At 34.1% G+C, this 18,346-nt stretch overlaps 4 protein-coding genes across 5 annotated transcripts; 1 reads left to right on the top strand and 3 right to left on the bottom strand.

Annotated features, from left to right (window-relative positions):
- Positions 1 to 6,780: 6,780 nt before the first annotated feature.
- Positions 6,781 to 8,707, bottom strand: LOC107427979 (uncharacterized). Its single transcript, XM_060811450.1, has 2 exons — positions 7,565 to 8,707; positions 6,781 to 7,233 (listed from the first exon to the last, which is right to left on the bottom strand). Exons 1-2 carry the CDS (start codon positions 8,474 to 8,476, stop codon positions 7,180 to 7,182), a joined length of 966 nt encoding a protein of 321 aa, XP_060667433.1. The 5' UTR covers positions 8,477 to 8,707; the 3' UTR covers positions 6,781 to 7,179.
- A 522-nt stretch (positions 8,708 to 9,229) lies between these two features.
- LOC107427971 (N-alpha-acetyltransferase MAK3) lies at positions 9,230 to 11,591 on the bottom strand. 2 transcript variants are annotated; one of them, XM_016038388.4, is made up of 4 exons: positions 11,335 to 11,590; positions 11,134 to 11,254; positions 10,572 to 10,627; positions 9,230 to 9,734 (listed from the first exon to the last, which is right to left on the bottom strand). In XM_016038388.4, exons 1-4 carry the CDS (start codon positions 11,527 to 11,529, stop codon positions 9,510 to 9,512), a joined length of 597 nt encoding a protein of 198 aa, XP_015893874.1. In that variant the 5' UTR covers positions 11,530 to 11,590; the 3' UTR covers positions 9,230 to 9,509. The 2 variants fall into 2 exon arrangements, with proteins under 2 accessions (XP_015893874.1, XP_024933538.1); XM_025077770.3 differs by having other exon boundaries at positions 9,673 to 9,795; positions 11,335 to 11,591.
- An 817-nt stretch (positions 11,592 to 12,408) lies between these two features.
- On the top strand, positions 12,409 to 15,252 carry LOC107427964 (cytochrome b-c1 complex subunit Rieske-4, mitochondrial-like). The gene is made up of 2 exons (XM_016038375.4): positions 12,409 to 12,770; positions 14,384 to 15,252. Exons 1-2 carry the CDS (start codon positions 12,581 to 12,583, stop codon positions 15,025 to 15,027), a joined length of 834 nt encoding a protein of 277 aa, XP_015893861.3. The 5' UTR covers positions 12,409 to 12,580; the 3' UTR covers positions 15,028 to 15,252.
- Positions 15,253 to 15,443: 191 nt separating this feature from the next.
- On the bottom strand, positions 15,444 to 16,954 carry LOC107427975 (protein COFACTOR ASSEMBLY OF COMPLEX C SUBUNIT B CCB1, chloroplastic). Its single transcript, XM_016038392.4, has 4 exons — positions 16,588 to 16,954; positions 16,322 to 16,446; positions 15,889 to 16,041; positions 15,444 to 15,802 (listed from the first exon to the last, which is right to left on the bottom strand). Exons 1-4 carry the CDS (start codon positions 16,903 to 16,905, stop codon positions 15,616 to 15,618), a joined length of 783 nt encoding a protein of 260 aa, XP_015893878.3. The 5' UTR covers positions 16,906 to 16,954; the 3' UTR covers positions 15,444 to 15,615.
- Between the last annotated feature and the right edge of the window lie 1,392 nt (positions 16,955 to 18,346).

The following is an 18,346-nucleotide window of genomic DNA, read 5'->3' as shown; positions in this document are numbered from 1 at the left end:
GGTTTCTATAATTTTGATGGTAGTGGGATTTGAACCTAGGTTAAATGGGTGGCAATGTGATGGTGGTGGGAGTCGAACCTAGGTTTATAGGATTTTAACGGTGATGGGATTCGAACCTAGGTTTCTAGGATTGATTTTGAGCTTTGATACCATCATAAATTACCACTAAGAACCCATTCTTAAATGGATGGTAATGTGATGTGGTGGGATTCGAACATAGATTTTTAAAATTTTGAGCTCTAATAACATGATGAATTACCACTAAAGATGTGGGTTTATTATGTAAATCAAGCTTTTTGTATCTAACGATTTAGAACCTTATTAAAGTTTTGATTAATATCATGCGTTACAAAATATATGGCATTATTATTTTATCATGTAGTGGTGGAGCTAGGATTTTATGATAGTGACTAGTTGGGGTAAATTTAGGAATTTATTTTTTATAGAAATAAAAATTAAGCATATAACTAATAAAATAGATTTTATTTATTGTATTAATTTATTGATATAATTATGATTTTTACTAAAAAAAATAGGAATAAACATAGATTTATTTTTTGTTAAACAAACAATATAGATTTCATTTCAGCAAAAAAAGATGTCTATTTGACTTTCTCTATACAAGAAAAACTCATAAACACAGTTATTGAAATTTAAAGTTAACCTTATTCATGAATAAAATTAGACTACATCATAAATACCCCTGCGATTTATCACAAATATGTTTTGTGTCTTATAAGCTTCACCTTTGCCATTAGTTTTTTTTTTTTTTTTTTTTGTAATTACACCTTTGCCATTGGTTGTCTACCGAAAAGTTTAACAGTTACAGGACATTATTGTGTTTACATTTAATTATTTATTTAAAAATGTTTAAAATTGCTTTAATAAACTTGGGATTATGCTTCAACTCCTTCTCTCCAGTTTTTCCCTCTATTCAAAAGAAGAATGAGACAACTCCTACACGAAAAAAATAAAAAAATAAAAAATCAATAAAGAAAGAATAATTCAAAAACCCATCTTCTACAGAAAATGATTTAAACCCACCTGCATTCCATTCTCGATTTGCATGAAGAAAACTATGAAGAAGATTAGAGTTTCTTGAAAGAAATTCAAGCACCCAGACGTATTTTTTTGCATCAGGCACCACAAAAATCTGTAGGAATTTAGAAAAAATTACCAAGATATATAAGTTTGAATTTAGCATGGAGGTCATTCTTATTGACTCCATTTTATTTATGTTGCGTAACTGGGCCTAAGCATGAAAACAATAAGCTCGATTCAAGATGCATTTCAACCCAGCGTGATGGTTGCATTGCAAGCACAAAGGTTGGCAGCTTGTTTCCCATAAAACAACAAAGGAGAGGTGATTTGGTTCGTACACCCCGCTGCACGAGTCGACCAAAATTTAGGAGTAGATCATACCAAGGCTAATCCCATGAATCCATCCACACCTTCCTCGAGACCAATAAAAATCTTGCATGCAAATATTCCCATTTGATAGTATAGCTACATCAAGACAAAATTGAGATATGCCAAACTCACAGCACAAACAATGTATATATGCAAAGGTAATGCTAGCCGTGCAAAGGTATGCCAATTTCCTCACTACAGACGTTAAGTATTGATCTATAATCTATTCATGAAGCTCTTTAGCTTGGTCATCGGAGAGACAATATCCAAACACCTCCTGGGATTTGAAGATATTGTCTTTTTGAAGGTATTCGAGCTCTTGTGGTTTGTTCATCATCTGGAGATTTTGGTATGAACATTGGCGCCATCTGCTAAACATTTGAACCCATACTTTTTTTTTTTCCCAAAATCAAAACTTTGAATCAAGCCCATCATGAAGCATAAATAGTGCAATCTCAGATATTGTAGGAAAACTCAGATAAGTATGCTTATCCTTATGAAAATTCTATTAAAAGTGTTTATCTTTCTATATTATATTATTAGGGTATATCTAATTTACTAGTAGGTTCCATTGAACTTTCAGTATCGGTTTAGTATATTTTCCTTAGATGAGACCATCTCAGGTGTCTGAAAAAAGTTACAGGAACGATTTTGTCAACTTGATATCAAAGTATTAAGCTTTCTTGATTCTTGTGGACCTGCACCATTACGTGCATTATAGTCTTTTGACATTGTTTCTATTTCCCAAACAATATCTTATTCTTTTATTGAGTGAGTTGATTATCAGATCGAGTTGAATTTGTCTTTTATATCTAGAATTAAAGGTGCATTCCGTAGATCTAAATGTCAACAGGAACTAGTAAAGGGTGTGGGTGAGACCACCCTAAGGGTTGAGCATATAGAGTGATCGGCTTGGATTGTGGATAGACTATGTTAACTAATCCTTCGGGTCCCATAGTGAAGCAGGATAACATATTAGGTGTAGTGACATTTTAGGGCACCATTAATCCATAGTAACATTGGCTTGGTTAGATTCGGTTGAGAAGGTTTTGGATGAGAGCATGCAGTGTTCTAATGAGAATAAGATTAGGGATTGCTGATTTTTTCTTTTAGAAGGTATTGCTTACACTTGGTAGGGTGGTGAGCGAGCAGTACGAGATCACATATGAAAGCATTTTAAGTAGGCTTATGATGTAAAGTTTTATTCTCCAGCATAAAGGGAATCTAAGATGTTGGAGTTTGAGATATTAACTTAGGAGATTATGTCTATTGCTGTGTATGAGAAGAAGTTCAGAAAGCTATTACAGTTTGGTCTCTTTATGATTCTTGATGATGCTGCAAAGAAGCAGAGGTTTTTGACTGGGTTGAATGAGGATACTGCTACAATCTCAGGAGCTCATATCTTATTTATTAGGCTCTGCAAGAGATAGTTTTACAGTTTGAGGCAGTTTTATAGTTTGAGGCAAAAATGAAGATGAGTGGGCCTCGATGATGACCTTTGGAGGGTACATCTTTAACTCAAAAAGAGGAAAAGGAGGATGTTGTTTGGCATGATCGACATTGGAAAGCAAGTTAAATTTTGGATAGCTAAGTTTTTAGGACAAAATTGAAATCCCCTGCCATTGGGGTTGAAAAAGTAGAATATTCCACCATGATAAGCACTCCCTTTAATGTTACAAAAGTAAGTCCGAGGACATTGAACTCTATATCCGGTCCAATACACGCAGCCATGGCGGACAACCAGCGAATCCAAAATATTATCATCAAAAAAATGATTTACCACGACCACAATGCAATCCCAAGACGAAGGAGGAGATGAAAAAGCAGCATTAAAGCAAGGGGAGACTCTGGTGTGGGGAAATTTTGGAATTCGTACTATCGAATCATAGTTGCATAAGGGTTGTATAAAAAACATTGAAGCAGTAACGGCCTAGAATACCAGCAGCCATCCCATACTCGATGCCAAAACATTTTGCTCCTACTAGCCCTTCTAATTAGGGAATAGGCCAACGATACCATAAACCTATTTTACTTATCATATGACATCCATAGCCTACATAAATAAGAAACAACCGCTGTCTTGTTGATTCAATCTCAGCACTAGCGCTATTTGTGACATGAAGGAAATGTTTGCACACAAGACTGAATCTCAGCACATCATAGTAACCCAAACACTTTGCTATTGGTGACAACATCTCATCAGGAAGGTCATGCTTGTGAGATTTTTTTCTCATTTTCTTCTTGATAATACAATGTTTGGTATAACAATGTATTGTATTGTATTGTATTATTTTTTATTTCATAAATTATTGCTATTAAAAAAGTAAACATTACAAAAATATCTTATATTCCCCTTTCCATATTATTTTCATTTTTGAAAAAAATAAAATATCACTTTGAAAACTTAAAATTTGCACACATAGTTGCACCGAAAAATTCACTTTCTCTCTCTCTCACACACACACACAGAGACACCACATAATGCACTGATTATTATGTTTTTCTTCTTCTTTTTTTTCCCTCAATTTTCTGATAATTTTATTCATTTATGTGATATTCTAGGCAGATATTATATACATATAGTGAGCAAAGTAAAAATTGAATAAGGGGGTACATGAAAAGGACCACGCATATTTTATTTTGCTATTGTAAGAGGCAGTTATAATTTTTAAAAAAAAATTGAAAATAAAATGTTATATGTACATGGGACCTAAGATTTGTCAATCATTTAAAGTGATTGGGGTCATAATGCTTTGCAATTGCAAGTACCTTGCTGTGAAGTCTTCTCTCACTCACACGCACACGGCAAAAAGCCAAGTAAACACTGCCACTCTCACATAGTAGAACATCATTCGGAAAAGCATGGAATTGTCATCGACAATTTATCAAACAGCTGGCATGCAATGTTAAATATTTGCTATCACTCTCATATTATATGGTTTTCTTCTTCCCAAAAGATACCAAAGACAATAGGAAACAATAAAATACAACTAAAACAATAATAAAAGCAATGCTCCTATTTTTTAATTTTGTTTATGGTTACGAAAGTTAAGAACAAAAAAAAAAAAAAAAAAAAGAAAAGAAAAGAAGTGGTTGCAACCTAGTTGTCATGAAAGGAAAAGAAACATAGATCAGTAGTTGCCCATGAAGAAAGAAAGAAAATGAGATGATTTACTTGCAATCGACATGAGATAGATCACAAATATTCTGCTTTTTATTGTAATTGACAGATCAAAAGAAGAAAAAAATATAAGATGAGAGTGAGAAAAAAAAAATAATGCAAAAACCATCAACCCGATGGTTTTTTGAAGATAGAAAAAAAAAATTGGGTGAAATTGGTAAATAAAGATTGCAGATAGATGAGATGTGAGGAAAAAAAATAATACAAGGAAAAAAAAAAAAGGAAATCCAAAAATAACAGATTGATTGAAGGAAAAAAAAAATGGAGAAGATTTACCAGAGACAGAGACCAGTGGGGGAGGAGACAGTAGGGAGAAGTGGCATAGATGGAGAAAAAGTTGTGCATAAATGGATTTTACCAAGCAGGGGAAGATGTAAAATTAAGGTTGGCGGTGCTGTGTTTTTAAATCAAGGGAGTGTTGGTGTTGTGGTATAATTTGTGATGATTATGGGATGTTAATGGTAGCTGTGGCAATTCCAATTATGAGGAGGTGCAGTCCGTTGAGAGCTGAACTTCTTTCTCTACAGGTGGGGTTGCTGTTTTGTATTCAAATTGGTTTTTTAGTGGGTGATCTGGTGTCTATTCTCAAGTAGCTATTAAACTATTACATGGTGAAGAATGCCCCTATACATGAGGATGGGTTTTTAGTTGAAGAAATTGAAGGTTTTTTTAGCATACAGGTACGGTTAGTTGTGTTTTTGCATCTAGGAATTTTTATAAGGTAGCTCACTTAGAACATCTCCAATGGTTATTTTTATTGGAGTCTATATGGCATTAATTTTAGAAAATGTTCATACTTATATGACATTCTTTCCATTTAATAGATAATATTTTAAATAATTTCTCTCCAATGTGCTCTATTTAAAATGTCATGAAATGCTAATTTGTAATTTTTTTATTTTAAAATCATATCTAATTAAAAAAACCAAAAGCCCATGCAAGAGTTATTTTTCTTTTATCAAAAATCAATCAAAATAAATAAAATATTGACTCATCCTGTCTACCAGAGCATCCAAAAGCAGCTTCTATTTTTTTTGTTGCCACATCAGCTTGATAGAACTAATGTACAGAACTATTAGAGATGATTTTTTTTAATCTTATCTATTTATTTGATGTGTCAAAGAATTTTTAAATGGATACAGAACCATTGGAGATGCTCTTACTAGCAAAACATGCAAGTCTGAATCTTGGTTTGATAATGGTCCTGAGTGGTTATTATCTATTCTCCAAGGTTGTTCAAGTCTGAATCTTGGTTTGGTAATGGTCCTGAGTGGTTATTATTTGTTATCCAAGGTGATTGAATTTTAATTTTGTTGATCAATAAAAGTTTCATTTTAATTCTTTGTTTTTTAAAAAAAAGAAAAAGAAAAACATCAATAGCATTTTAATGAAATTAGAAAACTCAACTAAAAATAATAAATATTATATCAAATTCTCTGAAGTTCAAAGCAAAAGATTATCAAAAGGAGGTCGGTGAGGTTGATTTGGTTTTCCTCTCCAAAAATACCCAAAATAGTATAGTGACACTAGAGTCTGCAGAAAACAGGCCAAATAATTTCTATCGTTGCTTTTATATTGATCATAATAATAAAAATAAAGACATCCTATAACCAAAGCATTCATACAAACACTACGAAAGAATTAAATGAATGGTGAAAAGGAAAGTGAATGTAAATGCTAGTGAAGTAAACAGATATGCATTGAAGAAAGTTTTCTGAGGCAGGTAGCAATTGGAGAGGAGGAAAGCTTGCCATAAACTGTTTTCAATTAGGAGGTGTTTTTGAACTTGAAGAGGTTGAATATATAACGAAACCTAATGTGGGTCCGGAGACTCTTTGGAATGGAATGCAATTTCATTTTCATCCAGTTGGGAGAGGAAATTTGTTGTAGCCATAAGGCCATAACAACACTTGATGACCAGTCATGGTTCGGTGAGTACTTTACTTTTCCAGCTTAAACTAGCAATAGCGGAACAAAATAACGAAAAACTTAACAAAAAAATGACCACTCGAGTCTTTACGCAGGCTTAGTCCTTGCAGGGACTGTGTAGTAGCAATGTTTACACTCACTTGTCCCATATGTTAGATCTTAAGTTCAATCCACTCAATGATCTTAACATACTAAAGACTCGCGTGGGAGCTCAGTGGTTTGCACACCACAGCCCTGCCAGTGGAAGCTGGGTTCGAGTCTTGGGAGAAATGGGATGCCAGGGGCATAGGAAAAAAAAAAAAAAAAGAAGGTTTCTTCATGGGATTAGGATACAAGAAATTACTTCAAAAGTACCAACCAAGAATTAATATGGAATAACAAAATGTGAATATAACCATAATTTTTTAATGCCAAAGGGTAAGAAATTCCACGAAAAATGATCCTAAAATAGCTGCTTTGAATTAAACTTCCCAAGCATGCAAAAAAAATGAAAAAAATTGGAAAAATACAAAATGAAGTTAGTTAAAGAGTTATGAACAATCTTTATCCTATCCATTCTAAACATACAAAACTGGGTCAAACAAGACATCTCAAACAAAGACTTCTAACTTTGGTCCATAAAATAAAGTAAATTTCGATCCTTCCGTGAACAATTTCTTTCATAGGTCAGTGGCACATCTATCCGAATACGCTGGCACATCTATCCGAATACGCTGAGAGCAAATTCACAGCAAATTAATAATGCCAGTGAAAAATCTTAAACATAACCAGGCAGAATAATTGAACATAAACTAGAACAAAAGTAGAAGGTATCATCATAATTTAGAAAATAATAATAAGAAGAATAAGAATAAGAATACGAATACGAATAATAAATACTTTCTGGGGTATATGAATATTGGACGTTCTAATAAGCAAAATTCCAGTATCCAAAAAGAGCAAAAAGATTTTTTTTTTTTTTTTTTAAGAAAAAAAAAATTATTGATCAGCAAAGTATTATGGATGAGCGGCCCTGGGAGTATGATATCTGGGATGAATCCATACCCCTTGATACAAAGCTTTGGATCTGTATCTGGCTGATCTGTGAGTAATATCTTCGTTGAAAATCACAACTAGCTTGTTGTGATTATCCAGCGACGTCATGGCCGTCCCGCAAGAGACAATTGCAGAATCACGATTATTCTCTTCCAATCCCAGCCGCTTCTTGAGACCCACAAATCTGACATAGTTTTTCCTTAACTCAAAAATAGGAAAAGGAGGAAAAGGAGGATGTTGTGCGGCAAGATCGACATTGGAAAGCAAGTCAAATTTTTGGATAACTAAGTTTTTAGGACAAAGCCGAATTCCCCTGATATTGGGGCTGAAAAAGTAGAATATTCCATCATGATAAGCACTCCCTTTAATGTTAACCAAGTAGGTCCGAGGACATTGAATTCTATATCCGGTCCAATACGCGCAGCCATGGTGGACAACTTGCAAATCCAAAAAATTATCATCCAAAATAAAACGATTTACCACGACCACAATGCAATCCCGGGACAAAGGAGGAGATGAAAACGCAGCACAACAGTGTCGGGAGACTCTGGTGTGGGGAAATTTTGGAATTCGTACCGTCGAATCATAGCTGCAGAAGGGTTGTATAAAAAACATTGAACCAGTAACGGCCTGGAATACCAGTAGCCATCCCATGCTTGATGCCAGACATTTTGCTCCTCCTAGCCCGTGTAATTGGGGAATAGGCCAGGGATACCATAGACCTGTTTTACTTATCATATAACATTCAAAACCTAGATAAATAAGAAACAATGGCTCTCTGGTTGATTCAATCTCAGCAGTAGCGCTATTTGAGGCACGAAGGAAACGTTTGCACACGAGACGGAAACTCAGCACATCACAGTAACCTAAGCGCTTTGCTATTGCTGATAACATCGCATTAGGAAGGTCATCCAACGACATGCTTGTGAGATATTTTCTTATTTTCTTCTTGATATCTTCTTGTCTTTCACTCACCTATCCATGAAGAAGATACATATATATATATATATATATATATGTATGTATGTATAGCGGTTCTACTTCTACTTCTCACAGTTGTTTTTTAAGCCCCGTTGGAGATGTCATTCCGTATATATCCTTATATATATATATATGTATGTATGTATAGCGGTTCTACTTCTACTTCTCACAGTTGTTTTTTAAGCCCCGTTGGAGATGTCATTCCGTATATATCCTTATTCTACTAGGAAAACTCACTCACAAATTTTATATTTTTTTTAATTTTTTTAAGGGTAATTTAGACCATTAGATTAGAATATGCATACATCCTAGGGTAAATTAAGAAGACGGCTACTACGACACTCACTCACAACTGTTTTTTCTAGGGTAATTTAAGACCATTATAATATATGTATGTTCTACTCTAGAGTAAATTACTAAGGCGGCTATCATTATATGTCCTTATTCTACCAGGAAATTCAAAACATTTCAAACAAGGACTTTCTATTTTGATTCGAGCTCGGCCAATACAATGCAATGCTAAAAATTTCTTTTTGGATTCCTTTCTTTATTATTTTCCTTATTTGGCTTTTATGAGGACATCCTCAATAGCAAAAACGATTTCAAAGCAAAAGCCGATAAAAAATTAAAATAAAAATGAAAATTTAAAGAAAACATGGTTATCAAAAGGAGGCCAGAGTTTGGAGAAATCAGGCCAGATAATTTCCGTCCAATTAAAATAAAGACAACCAAGAATTATGATGTGCTTAAAGCACCTGTGATTCATACAACAAACATACTATAGAATTGCGAAAAAGAAAACGCGTTGCGATGAAGATGCAATGTTTTTCGTCAGTTTGATAGTCTCATCTCAACAAGCAGCTAGTGGTTACAGAATAAATATCATAAATTACCTCCTAAATAATTATCGAATGCAACATATTTGTGTAGGTAATTGTTCGAGTTAGAACTTGGAAATTCCAAATTACAAGATTCAATGCAACCCGCAACATTTTTCAGATGGTAGATAATCAGCATGCCTCTGCCCCTCATCTTTATGAATGAAAGGGAGCAAGTCTGGCCGCGGAAACAGTAACTTCAAACGGAAAGCATCAACTCCATTCAAGTAATATCGGAAGAGCCGTTTTGCCCTGATAAATCCAAGACGACCATATAGTGCAAGTGCTCCTTTGTTTGTGACTTCTGCTTCTAATGTCACCTTCATATGAGGAAAATCAAACAAACATGAAGTAACAAGTTCCATCTTCAACTTCAGAACACTGATATAAAACGAAAATCCACAAATTGATATACATATAAATTTCAAAATAACAAGAACAATACCTAACTGAATTAAGACAAAAGAGAACTAAAATGTAATCAAAACCATTTCAAATCTTAAGAGAAGGGAAGCAAGTCAAGAGTATAAAATTTGATTCAACGAAGCTGCTTCCTATCATAATTTGGTCAGTAAGTTATAACGACCACTGACTTTCAAAATCACAAAATATAATAATAAAAAGTAAGAAAAAGAATTATGAAAGGAATCTAGATTAAAGTAATTGGGTGTTTCCAAGGTTAGCTAGGATTATAGAATGCATGCAGAATAACATTAACAACCCAATCACACATCCATTTATGATCTTCTCTAAAGAATATAGGTACTATCAAAATAAAAAATTAAGCTTTACACTTCGAACCATCATTCCAAAAGCAACCAATTCATTGCATTGCATTTAATACTTGAGAAGCCACACAAGGGGAGTATACAGTGCCAAAATTGGTTGGGAAATAGCAAATCATAATGTAAATATAGATCAAAGTAAGGTAAATGGCAAATGAATAATAAATTTGAACCAAAAAATTAAAAACAAGAATGATACAACAATGAAGGCGAGGGAAGGAGAGGAACTATGAATCATTCAACAACCACAACATAATAAAAAAATACAACAACCACAACATAAAAAAATAAACAAAGCTCCCATTATTATTCCATATTTTACCAGTGATAGGAAGAAAGCAATGGAAAAATATATAAATTCTGCTGATATACCTCTTCACAACCCGATTCCATCATGACTTTAATAGACCTGGCAACAAGTTCTGTAGCTGCAATGTGAAAAATAAAGATTAAGATTTCCAATAATTGCACAACAGAAAATTCATAGTTCATAATTGCATAACAAAAAGCATGTATCCAAAGACAATTATTTATTTTTTATGCTGTATTAGGGAAAAACACACTGATGAATTCAGACATATGAATAGAACTTAAACAGAATCAAGGAATCTTTTTGACGATTAAAACAAAAAACGACAAACTTCGACATAAAGTAGAAAAATTTATTCAAAATTGACCTATCAAATAGAAACATAAATCATCAAATTCCAGCTCTTTTGATATATGCAAATCCTAATTAAGATACAATTCGTCCTCCACATTGTAAAACCTCAAAACAGACTCAAAATGCACGTCTAAGCGTCCATGTAATTCACACACTAAGAAAAGCATTATATATATAAAAATCTAAAACAAAAAAATGAAAACCAAATCTTTGAGTAAAAAATACTAATAATAATAATAATAAGAATAATAATAATCATAATCATAATACCAATGCCTCTTCCTCTATAGGGTTTGATGACAACCAACATGGCGATGTATCCTCTGAAAGTGTTCCTATGCTCGCCCATCTTGCAAACCACCGTTCCTACACATTTTCCTCTATGGAATGCCTGAAAAACACAAAAACCTCAAAAACCCAAAAGCAGAGGAAGAACGAAAAGGCAGAGAAAATGGAATCCATCATCCATACGAGAAAGGAGAGCTGAGGCCATAGATAGACGAAGTAGCGGTAGGTGAAGATGGAGTAGGGCTCGCTGAGTTCTTGGTCGACAAGGCGCATGATCAGCGGTAGATGATGTTCGCCCCCATAGCTCACGTACTCTATCTCCGATTCCTCGAATTCCGCTTTTTCTTCTTCTTCTTCTTCCATCTTCTTCGACTCCATTCCCTCCCGCGCTCTCTCTCTCTCTCTCTCTCAGTCTGTCTGCGTATCTCTGCTGCTTCCTCTTCAGTATTAAGAGATTCCGCCTTTATGGGCTTTTCAAGGCCTTTGCTTCAGGCTTGAGGGCCATTGCCCAGTGAATACCCCAATTTGTTTTCATTTGGCACACCATTCAAATCTTTATCCACTACACTCATTAATATATTTTTTTTTCCAATTATATTTTATTTTATCCTTGATTAAAAATACCAAAATGAATTATACATTTGTTTAACTTCTAGATATTAGCAAAGCTTCAATTGGTCATGTAAAATGATCAATGTTTTGGTTATCAAAATAGCAAATGTTATAAATTTTTGCACACTTCTTTTTCTTTGTCACCATTCTATACTGAATTTAATATTTATATGGCTTTTATATGTACATAGAATCCACTACCATTTAAATTATTTTTACTTTTATATATATATATATATATATATATAAATCCACCACTATGTAGAATAATGATAATAACAAACATAATTTTTTTTTAGCAAATTTTTATAATATATTTTTGTTCTAAATTGATTATCAAACAACATTTGGGATTTTATAAATTTACTAAGTTTGGCCACGTGCATTTGCACAAATATAACAATATAATATCTAGTTTTAAAATGGTTTATAAAATATATGTATATATTCTTTTATATATATATATATATATATCTTACAGTTTAGCCAAAAAGAAAAAAAAAAGTATATATATATATTACAGATGGCATTACCAAAATGTTCAGTAATTTTCAAATAAATTGGGATAATGTAAAATTGAGTCGGTATAAATTTTAACCATTAATTTTCCCATGACAACAAATTTTCCCAGTTTCCAACCGATTGGAAATTTAAAAAAATAAATAAAAATAAAAATAAAATATGCATTGAGTTCGTTCCTTCTACGCTCACTTTTCATCTCGCGCATTCGCATTCGACTAATAACAATCACTCCACCGAACCCAAACCAAAATTCAATAATCGGAAATCAATCGCAATCAAGAAAAAGAAGAAGAAGATGTTGCGGGTTGCGGCAAGGAGGCTGTCTTCTCTCTCTCCTTTCCAGTGGAGGCCCAACGTCCAAGCTGCCACCGCCTCTTCCCTATTTTCTCGGAACCCCATCAACGACGCTGCCGATCATTCCTCTTCGCCTTTCGACGACCTCAGATCCTTCTCTTTCACACTCCGCTTCCCTATCCCTTCCAGAGGTTTGGATTTGCGCTCTCCTATTTCTTTTGGCTTTTTGCCCTAGGGTTTATTTGTTTGTTTGTTTGTTTCTCTATTCCTCCAAAACTTAGATTGCTTTTTCTTTTTGTTGCTAATTCAACTTGAACTTGTACCCTTTTATGTATTCACTCTGGGCTCTTGTTCCCCATTTTCTGTTGTTTGCTTTTCGGACATTTGATATGTCTGTCACCTGTTTCGGGTTTTCATTTTTATTTGGATATGGTAGCTGGAATCGTAAAATACTTCACGGTTTGTTTTTCGTTTACTTTGAAGCTATAGGGCGTGATTGGCATTCCAGGAAAAAAATAATAATAATAAGAAGAAGAAAACAGAGTTACTTCCTGTTTTATATGTTTGTGTCTCCGTTTAGCTTAAAGCAAGGTATGTGCTTTGAACTGGTGGCACACATCCCATTCCCTTCCAGTCTTCCCCTGAGACTTCGAACATTGTTATGAAATTCAAAATCAAGTTTAAAGATACATGATCAATTCTAATTTCAAAAAATACTGCATTTCTTTGTTTAATAGTAGTAGGTAAACGAAGGTTGTTAGAATTGTGTGCATAGCCCTTTGGAAAACTTGTTTGTGTTGCTTCATTCAAATATACGATAATACAAAGTCAATGGTGGTTGTGGTTCCCATATGATTTGAATTTTGTAATTTTAAATTTTTTTTTTTTCTTCATGCACTAAAGTTCTGTCCATTTTATGAATGACAAGGATTTCATGTGCATTAATTGAATAACTAGCACTTGATTCCATTATCCAAAAGAAGTTCTAAAAAGGAAACTTTGTTGTGTCAGCAAATTTTCCACTGATTAGTTTGCAAATCTGTGATGGTTTGGTGCTACTCTGGTCTCTAGCAGTTGGAATACATCTTAGCAGCAAGTTGGTTGTAAATATTATGATGACTGTTGATTTGATTGTCATAATTGAGTTTTTTATGGTTGCCACTTTATGCTTGGTTGCATGTGTAGAGGAAGCTTTCATGCTTTGACTCATTTTGGATGTCTGCTCACATTTCTGATGTATTTATGGCAGCCATTATTGTGTTGCTACTTCTAGGGAATGATTCATTTGTAGTTTAGTGGTTTTCATTTCAAGGTGAAAACCATTAGTGGGTCTCTAAGGTGGGCAATTATTGACTAGTTAAAGGGTTTGTGTTTTTATTTTGCAAAATGTTCGCTAATGGGCACCAAGGTATACATTTTGGTTTTTCTTTTCTTCAAGCTCTGGAATTATTTATTATGGTGCAAAGCATTGTTTTTGGACTGTCATTCCTTTTTATGAGTTGGGTTTGTACAATTTACGGTGTGGTAGTTGCAAACTCAAGGCCTTGTATGTGTACAGAATCCTATTCTACGGTTTTTTCTTATTTGTATCCTATGCTTCTTTTGTAAGCTGGGGAAGCAATGTTTGTCCAGTCTGATTCTTTTTAGCTATAGCCTATATGAAGGCTTTCATAGCCTTTTAAGACTAACAACTTCACTAGTTATTCAAATGATTGCTTAAATGTTCATTTTGGTGGCTCATTGGACCAATAAGTGGCTTTTCTCCTCGCATATGACCTTTTTGCTTCTTGCTTGGTGGCTTCAGGTTTTTCTTCTGATTCACTGACCCCATCAAAGGACAACAGTGTAGTTCCAGACATTCCTGCAACTGTAGCAGCTGTTAAGAACCCTACCTCAAAGATAGTATACGATGAATACAACCATGAGCGTTACCCTCCTGGTGACCCCAGCAAGCGTGCCTTTGCCTACTTTGTCCTTACAGGTGGTAGGTTTGTGTATGCTTCAGTTATTCGTCTCCTTATCCTCAAATTTGTGCTCAGCATGTCAGCCAGTAAGGATGTTCTTGCTCTTGCCTCGCTTGAAGTTGATCTCTCCAGCATTGAGCCTGGCTCTACTGTAACTGTTAAGTGGCGAGGAAAGCCAGTCTTCATTAGGCGCCGAACTGAGGACGACATCAAGTTGGCAAACAGTATTGATGTTGCTTCTCTTCGAGACCCACAGCCAGACGCCGAGAGGGTTAAAGACCCTGAATGGCTTGTTGTTGTTGGGGTCTGCACACATCTGGGCTGCATTCCTTTGCCAAATGCCGGTGACTTTGGTGGATGGTTTTGCCCATGCCATGGTTCTCATTATGACATATCTGGAAGGATTCGTAAGGGCCCAGCACCGTACAATTTGGAGGTACCCACATATTCTTTCTTGGATGAGAACAAGTTACTTATTGGCTGAAAATCCTAGAGTTGGTCTTAGCGAGCTTTGTTACTGGTGTTCTCTGAAATTTTTTAATTTACTCGGATAATGTCGAAGATTTTCCATAGACATCTTTGTTATCGGCCCTTTTCTTAGTGGGCTGGTTAGAAATTTTAACTTGGATATTGTATTTACTGCTGGACGGTCTTCCTATGGATGTTCAATAAATTGCCCAGCATTTGCTGAGCATAAATGCTGTTGAAACTTGCTGATTTCAGGAAGCTACTCTTTTATTTGGGTTTTGTTATTAAATTGTATTATTTACTCCCTCTCTCTCTCTCTCTCTCTCTCTCTCTCTCTCTCTCTCTCCCTCTGGGATATATAACATAAGACAAGCACGTATGGTGGAGCACATGAAGGAAAATGAGTTTTGAAACAAATAGTAAAATATGATATGATGAAATTATTTGCTTGATAGATCAGAAAATTTATTTCTCGATTGCTAATCTCTCTAATTAATACGTTTTTTACACAACAATTTTCCGGGCAAAGTGCAAATCTGTTCTCTGATGAGTAGGATATGAGCCAAGTTTGTTGGGATATTACATTCTCAATGAATTCATCACTTTATCTCTCAAATAAGCCCTTGACATAGACCATGCCTTTTTCACTAAGTTGAAGCTCCTTCCTCATTTGCTCCACTTGTTGATCATCCCCTTGAACAACAATCTCCGACAATGTCCCATCTTCTGCCACAATCATTTTAACCTTGATCTGCTCCTTTCGCGATGCTCGCTTCCAGTAATATGCTCCTCTGTGTTCCATTTCTCAAACAAGTTAGTACTTCTCCAATTCAAACCTCTGAGTTCTGTAAGCGACTTGAATCAAATGGAGACTTACGCTAATGGACTCAAGATGGTGAGCCAAAACCAGTTATTGCCAAAATCTGGAACAGCTATTGTAAGAACCAGGGCCACACTCGCTAGGCTGATGCAGGTACAGAAGGTTAGTAATGCTGCTTGGCCTCTGCTTGGCACCATCATGCCTTCAAACCTTTATCCAAAGAGAGAGATGCCATGTTACTATTAACAAGTAAAGAGTACCAGCATCAATCACTAGGGCAATGGCTAACACTTTTAATACGTACAGAGACCATGGCAATGGCTTAACACTTAATACGTAGAGAGAGAGATGGACTCCAAGCAAAACACGAATAAAACGAATGTGACATCAATTCAATTAGTATATAAACAGTTGATAAAACAAGTTATATTAATGCGTGAATACAGATTATGGTAAAATTAGATAGACGGATCAGAAAGAGTTGGCTTACGTAATGGTCTCTCCTCTGTCAGTCACAGCAAAATTGTTTCGGGTGAAGAATGACAGAATTTCCCCTGCGAGTTGTTTTGGCGCTTTCTTTGATTCTCCTTCTCCAATGTACGTTTTCTGCACAATCTGCAAAAATTCCAAGCAAAACCCTTTTGCTTATTTGACTTTAAAATGGTAAAATCTTTATTTTATTTTTTTCATTTATAAATATAGAATGGACAGGAAACCCACAAGTAATTAGTAATTAGTAATTATACAGAGGAGAACCTTGGATTTTACAGAGCGTTTGATGAGAGACCAAAGGCCAGGAACGGAGATGACGAAGAGACCCAAAGAAGTGTAATAGCTGGCTGTTGAATAACCCACTACGGTCTCTGCAACTTGAAAGGATTCACGGTGGAAGGAAGCACGAACCACCCCTGGTGTCCGCTTTGAGTTGGTTGATATCGCAGGGCGTCCAAGCCACGGCTTTGGCTGCTGCTTGGGACGAAGATGAAGGTGTAGAGGAAAAGGATGATAAGTGAGGAGGTGTGGAAGCGGGTGGTTCGTCCATAGTACTTTAGGTGCTGCCATTGACATTGCCATTGCCGTTGCCGTTGAGAGCTGAGCTGAGCTGAGAATGAGATTATTGAATCCAAAGCCAATTTTTAATGGTCCAGATCTCCACACGTGTTGGCATTTTACAGACCATGTTTTTCAGCCAAATGCCTTAGCACACCAAAACAACAGGAGGAACAAGTAAATAAATATATGTAGATTATCTTTATGGTGATTTTTTAATTAATTGACTGAATTTGTGTTCTTTTAATCAAACCCTCTTAGAGCATCCAAACAACTTTTTAAACGTATCACCGCTTTTGTTTTAAAGAGTTTAACCTTTGAAAAAGTTAAAAAAGGTAAAAAGTCGCTTTTTAATGTAAAAGTCAAATTTATTTTTTATTTAAATATTATATTGATTTACCGTAATCTAGTACATAATTCCATATCAATATTATACATTTTAGGTAAAACAATAAATATTATAAAGAAAATAAAAATAAAGAATATAGTTGAATGGTGCTTTAAAATTTCACTCATTTATGTGAAAGATATTCTCGAAAGATATGAATTTTTTGTGATGCTCCAAAAAGCTTTTTATTTGTTACATTCTCTTTAAAACAGAGAGTTAACTCTTATTTTGAAGTTTTTAACAATTTTTTTATTTAAAATTTTAAATAGGGAATTGGCCCTCTCATTTTTTTATTAATGTTTTAAAAGACACGAAAATGAATCACTTAGGTATGATGCTTTTCGATAACGACTCGCATAATAATAAAGTTTATAAAAAAACGATAATACTATGTAGATCGCTTAATACACGCCTAGGCGCGAGGCTTTTTGTTTAAATATTTTTTAAGAATATTTTTTAAAAAATATTAAAAAACAATTCATAAGAAATTAAAAAATAAGAAATATTGTTAAAAAAATATTGTTAGAAAATAGAAACTTTTTTAAGATTAAGTTTTTTTCTTAAACAAAAAAAATAAAAACATAATGTATAAGGATTAAGGAATTAAAAAGAAAGTTTAACCAAAAAAAAGAAAAAATGAAAAAAAAAAATTGAAGACTTTACTAGTAAATGATGCTAGTAATGCACAATCATATATTACCAAAGGTTGTGATGATGATGAAAATGATGATGAGATGAAAAATGATATATTACCACCTAAAAAATGTTCTAAAAATACTCAAGTTGAGATTAAAAAGTCCGAGAAAAATGATTTTGTATTTGATGGCATGAAAGATGAGTTAAATGAAGATGTAGATATTGAATTGGAGTCCAATAAAGAGTTAGACAAAAGTTAGATTATGCTAATAGTTAAAGTATGTATTAATTTATAAATTCTTAGGTACTTATAGGGTTTTGAAACTAATCTGTTATTGAAAACTTGGAAAACATGAATTTTTATAAATCTATTATGATCAATTACATGTTAATTCATATTTATTACACATACAAAAAGTAATATAGATCTATATATATTTT

This window comes from Ziziphus jujuba, chromosome 9 (genome assembly GCF_031755915.1).
Source record: "Ziziphus jujuba cultivar Dongzao chromosome 9, ASM3175591v1".
Taxonomy (NCBI): domain Eukaryota; kingdom Viridiplantae; phylum Streptophyta; class Magnoliopsida; order Rosales; family Rhamnaceae; genus Ziziphus; species Ziziphus jujuba.
This window is presented reverse-complemented; position numbering and strand designations above follow the sequence as displayed.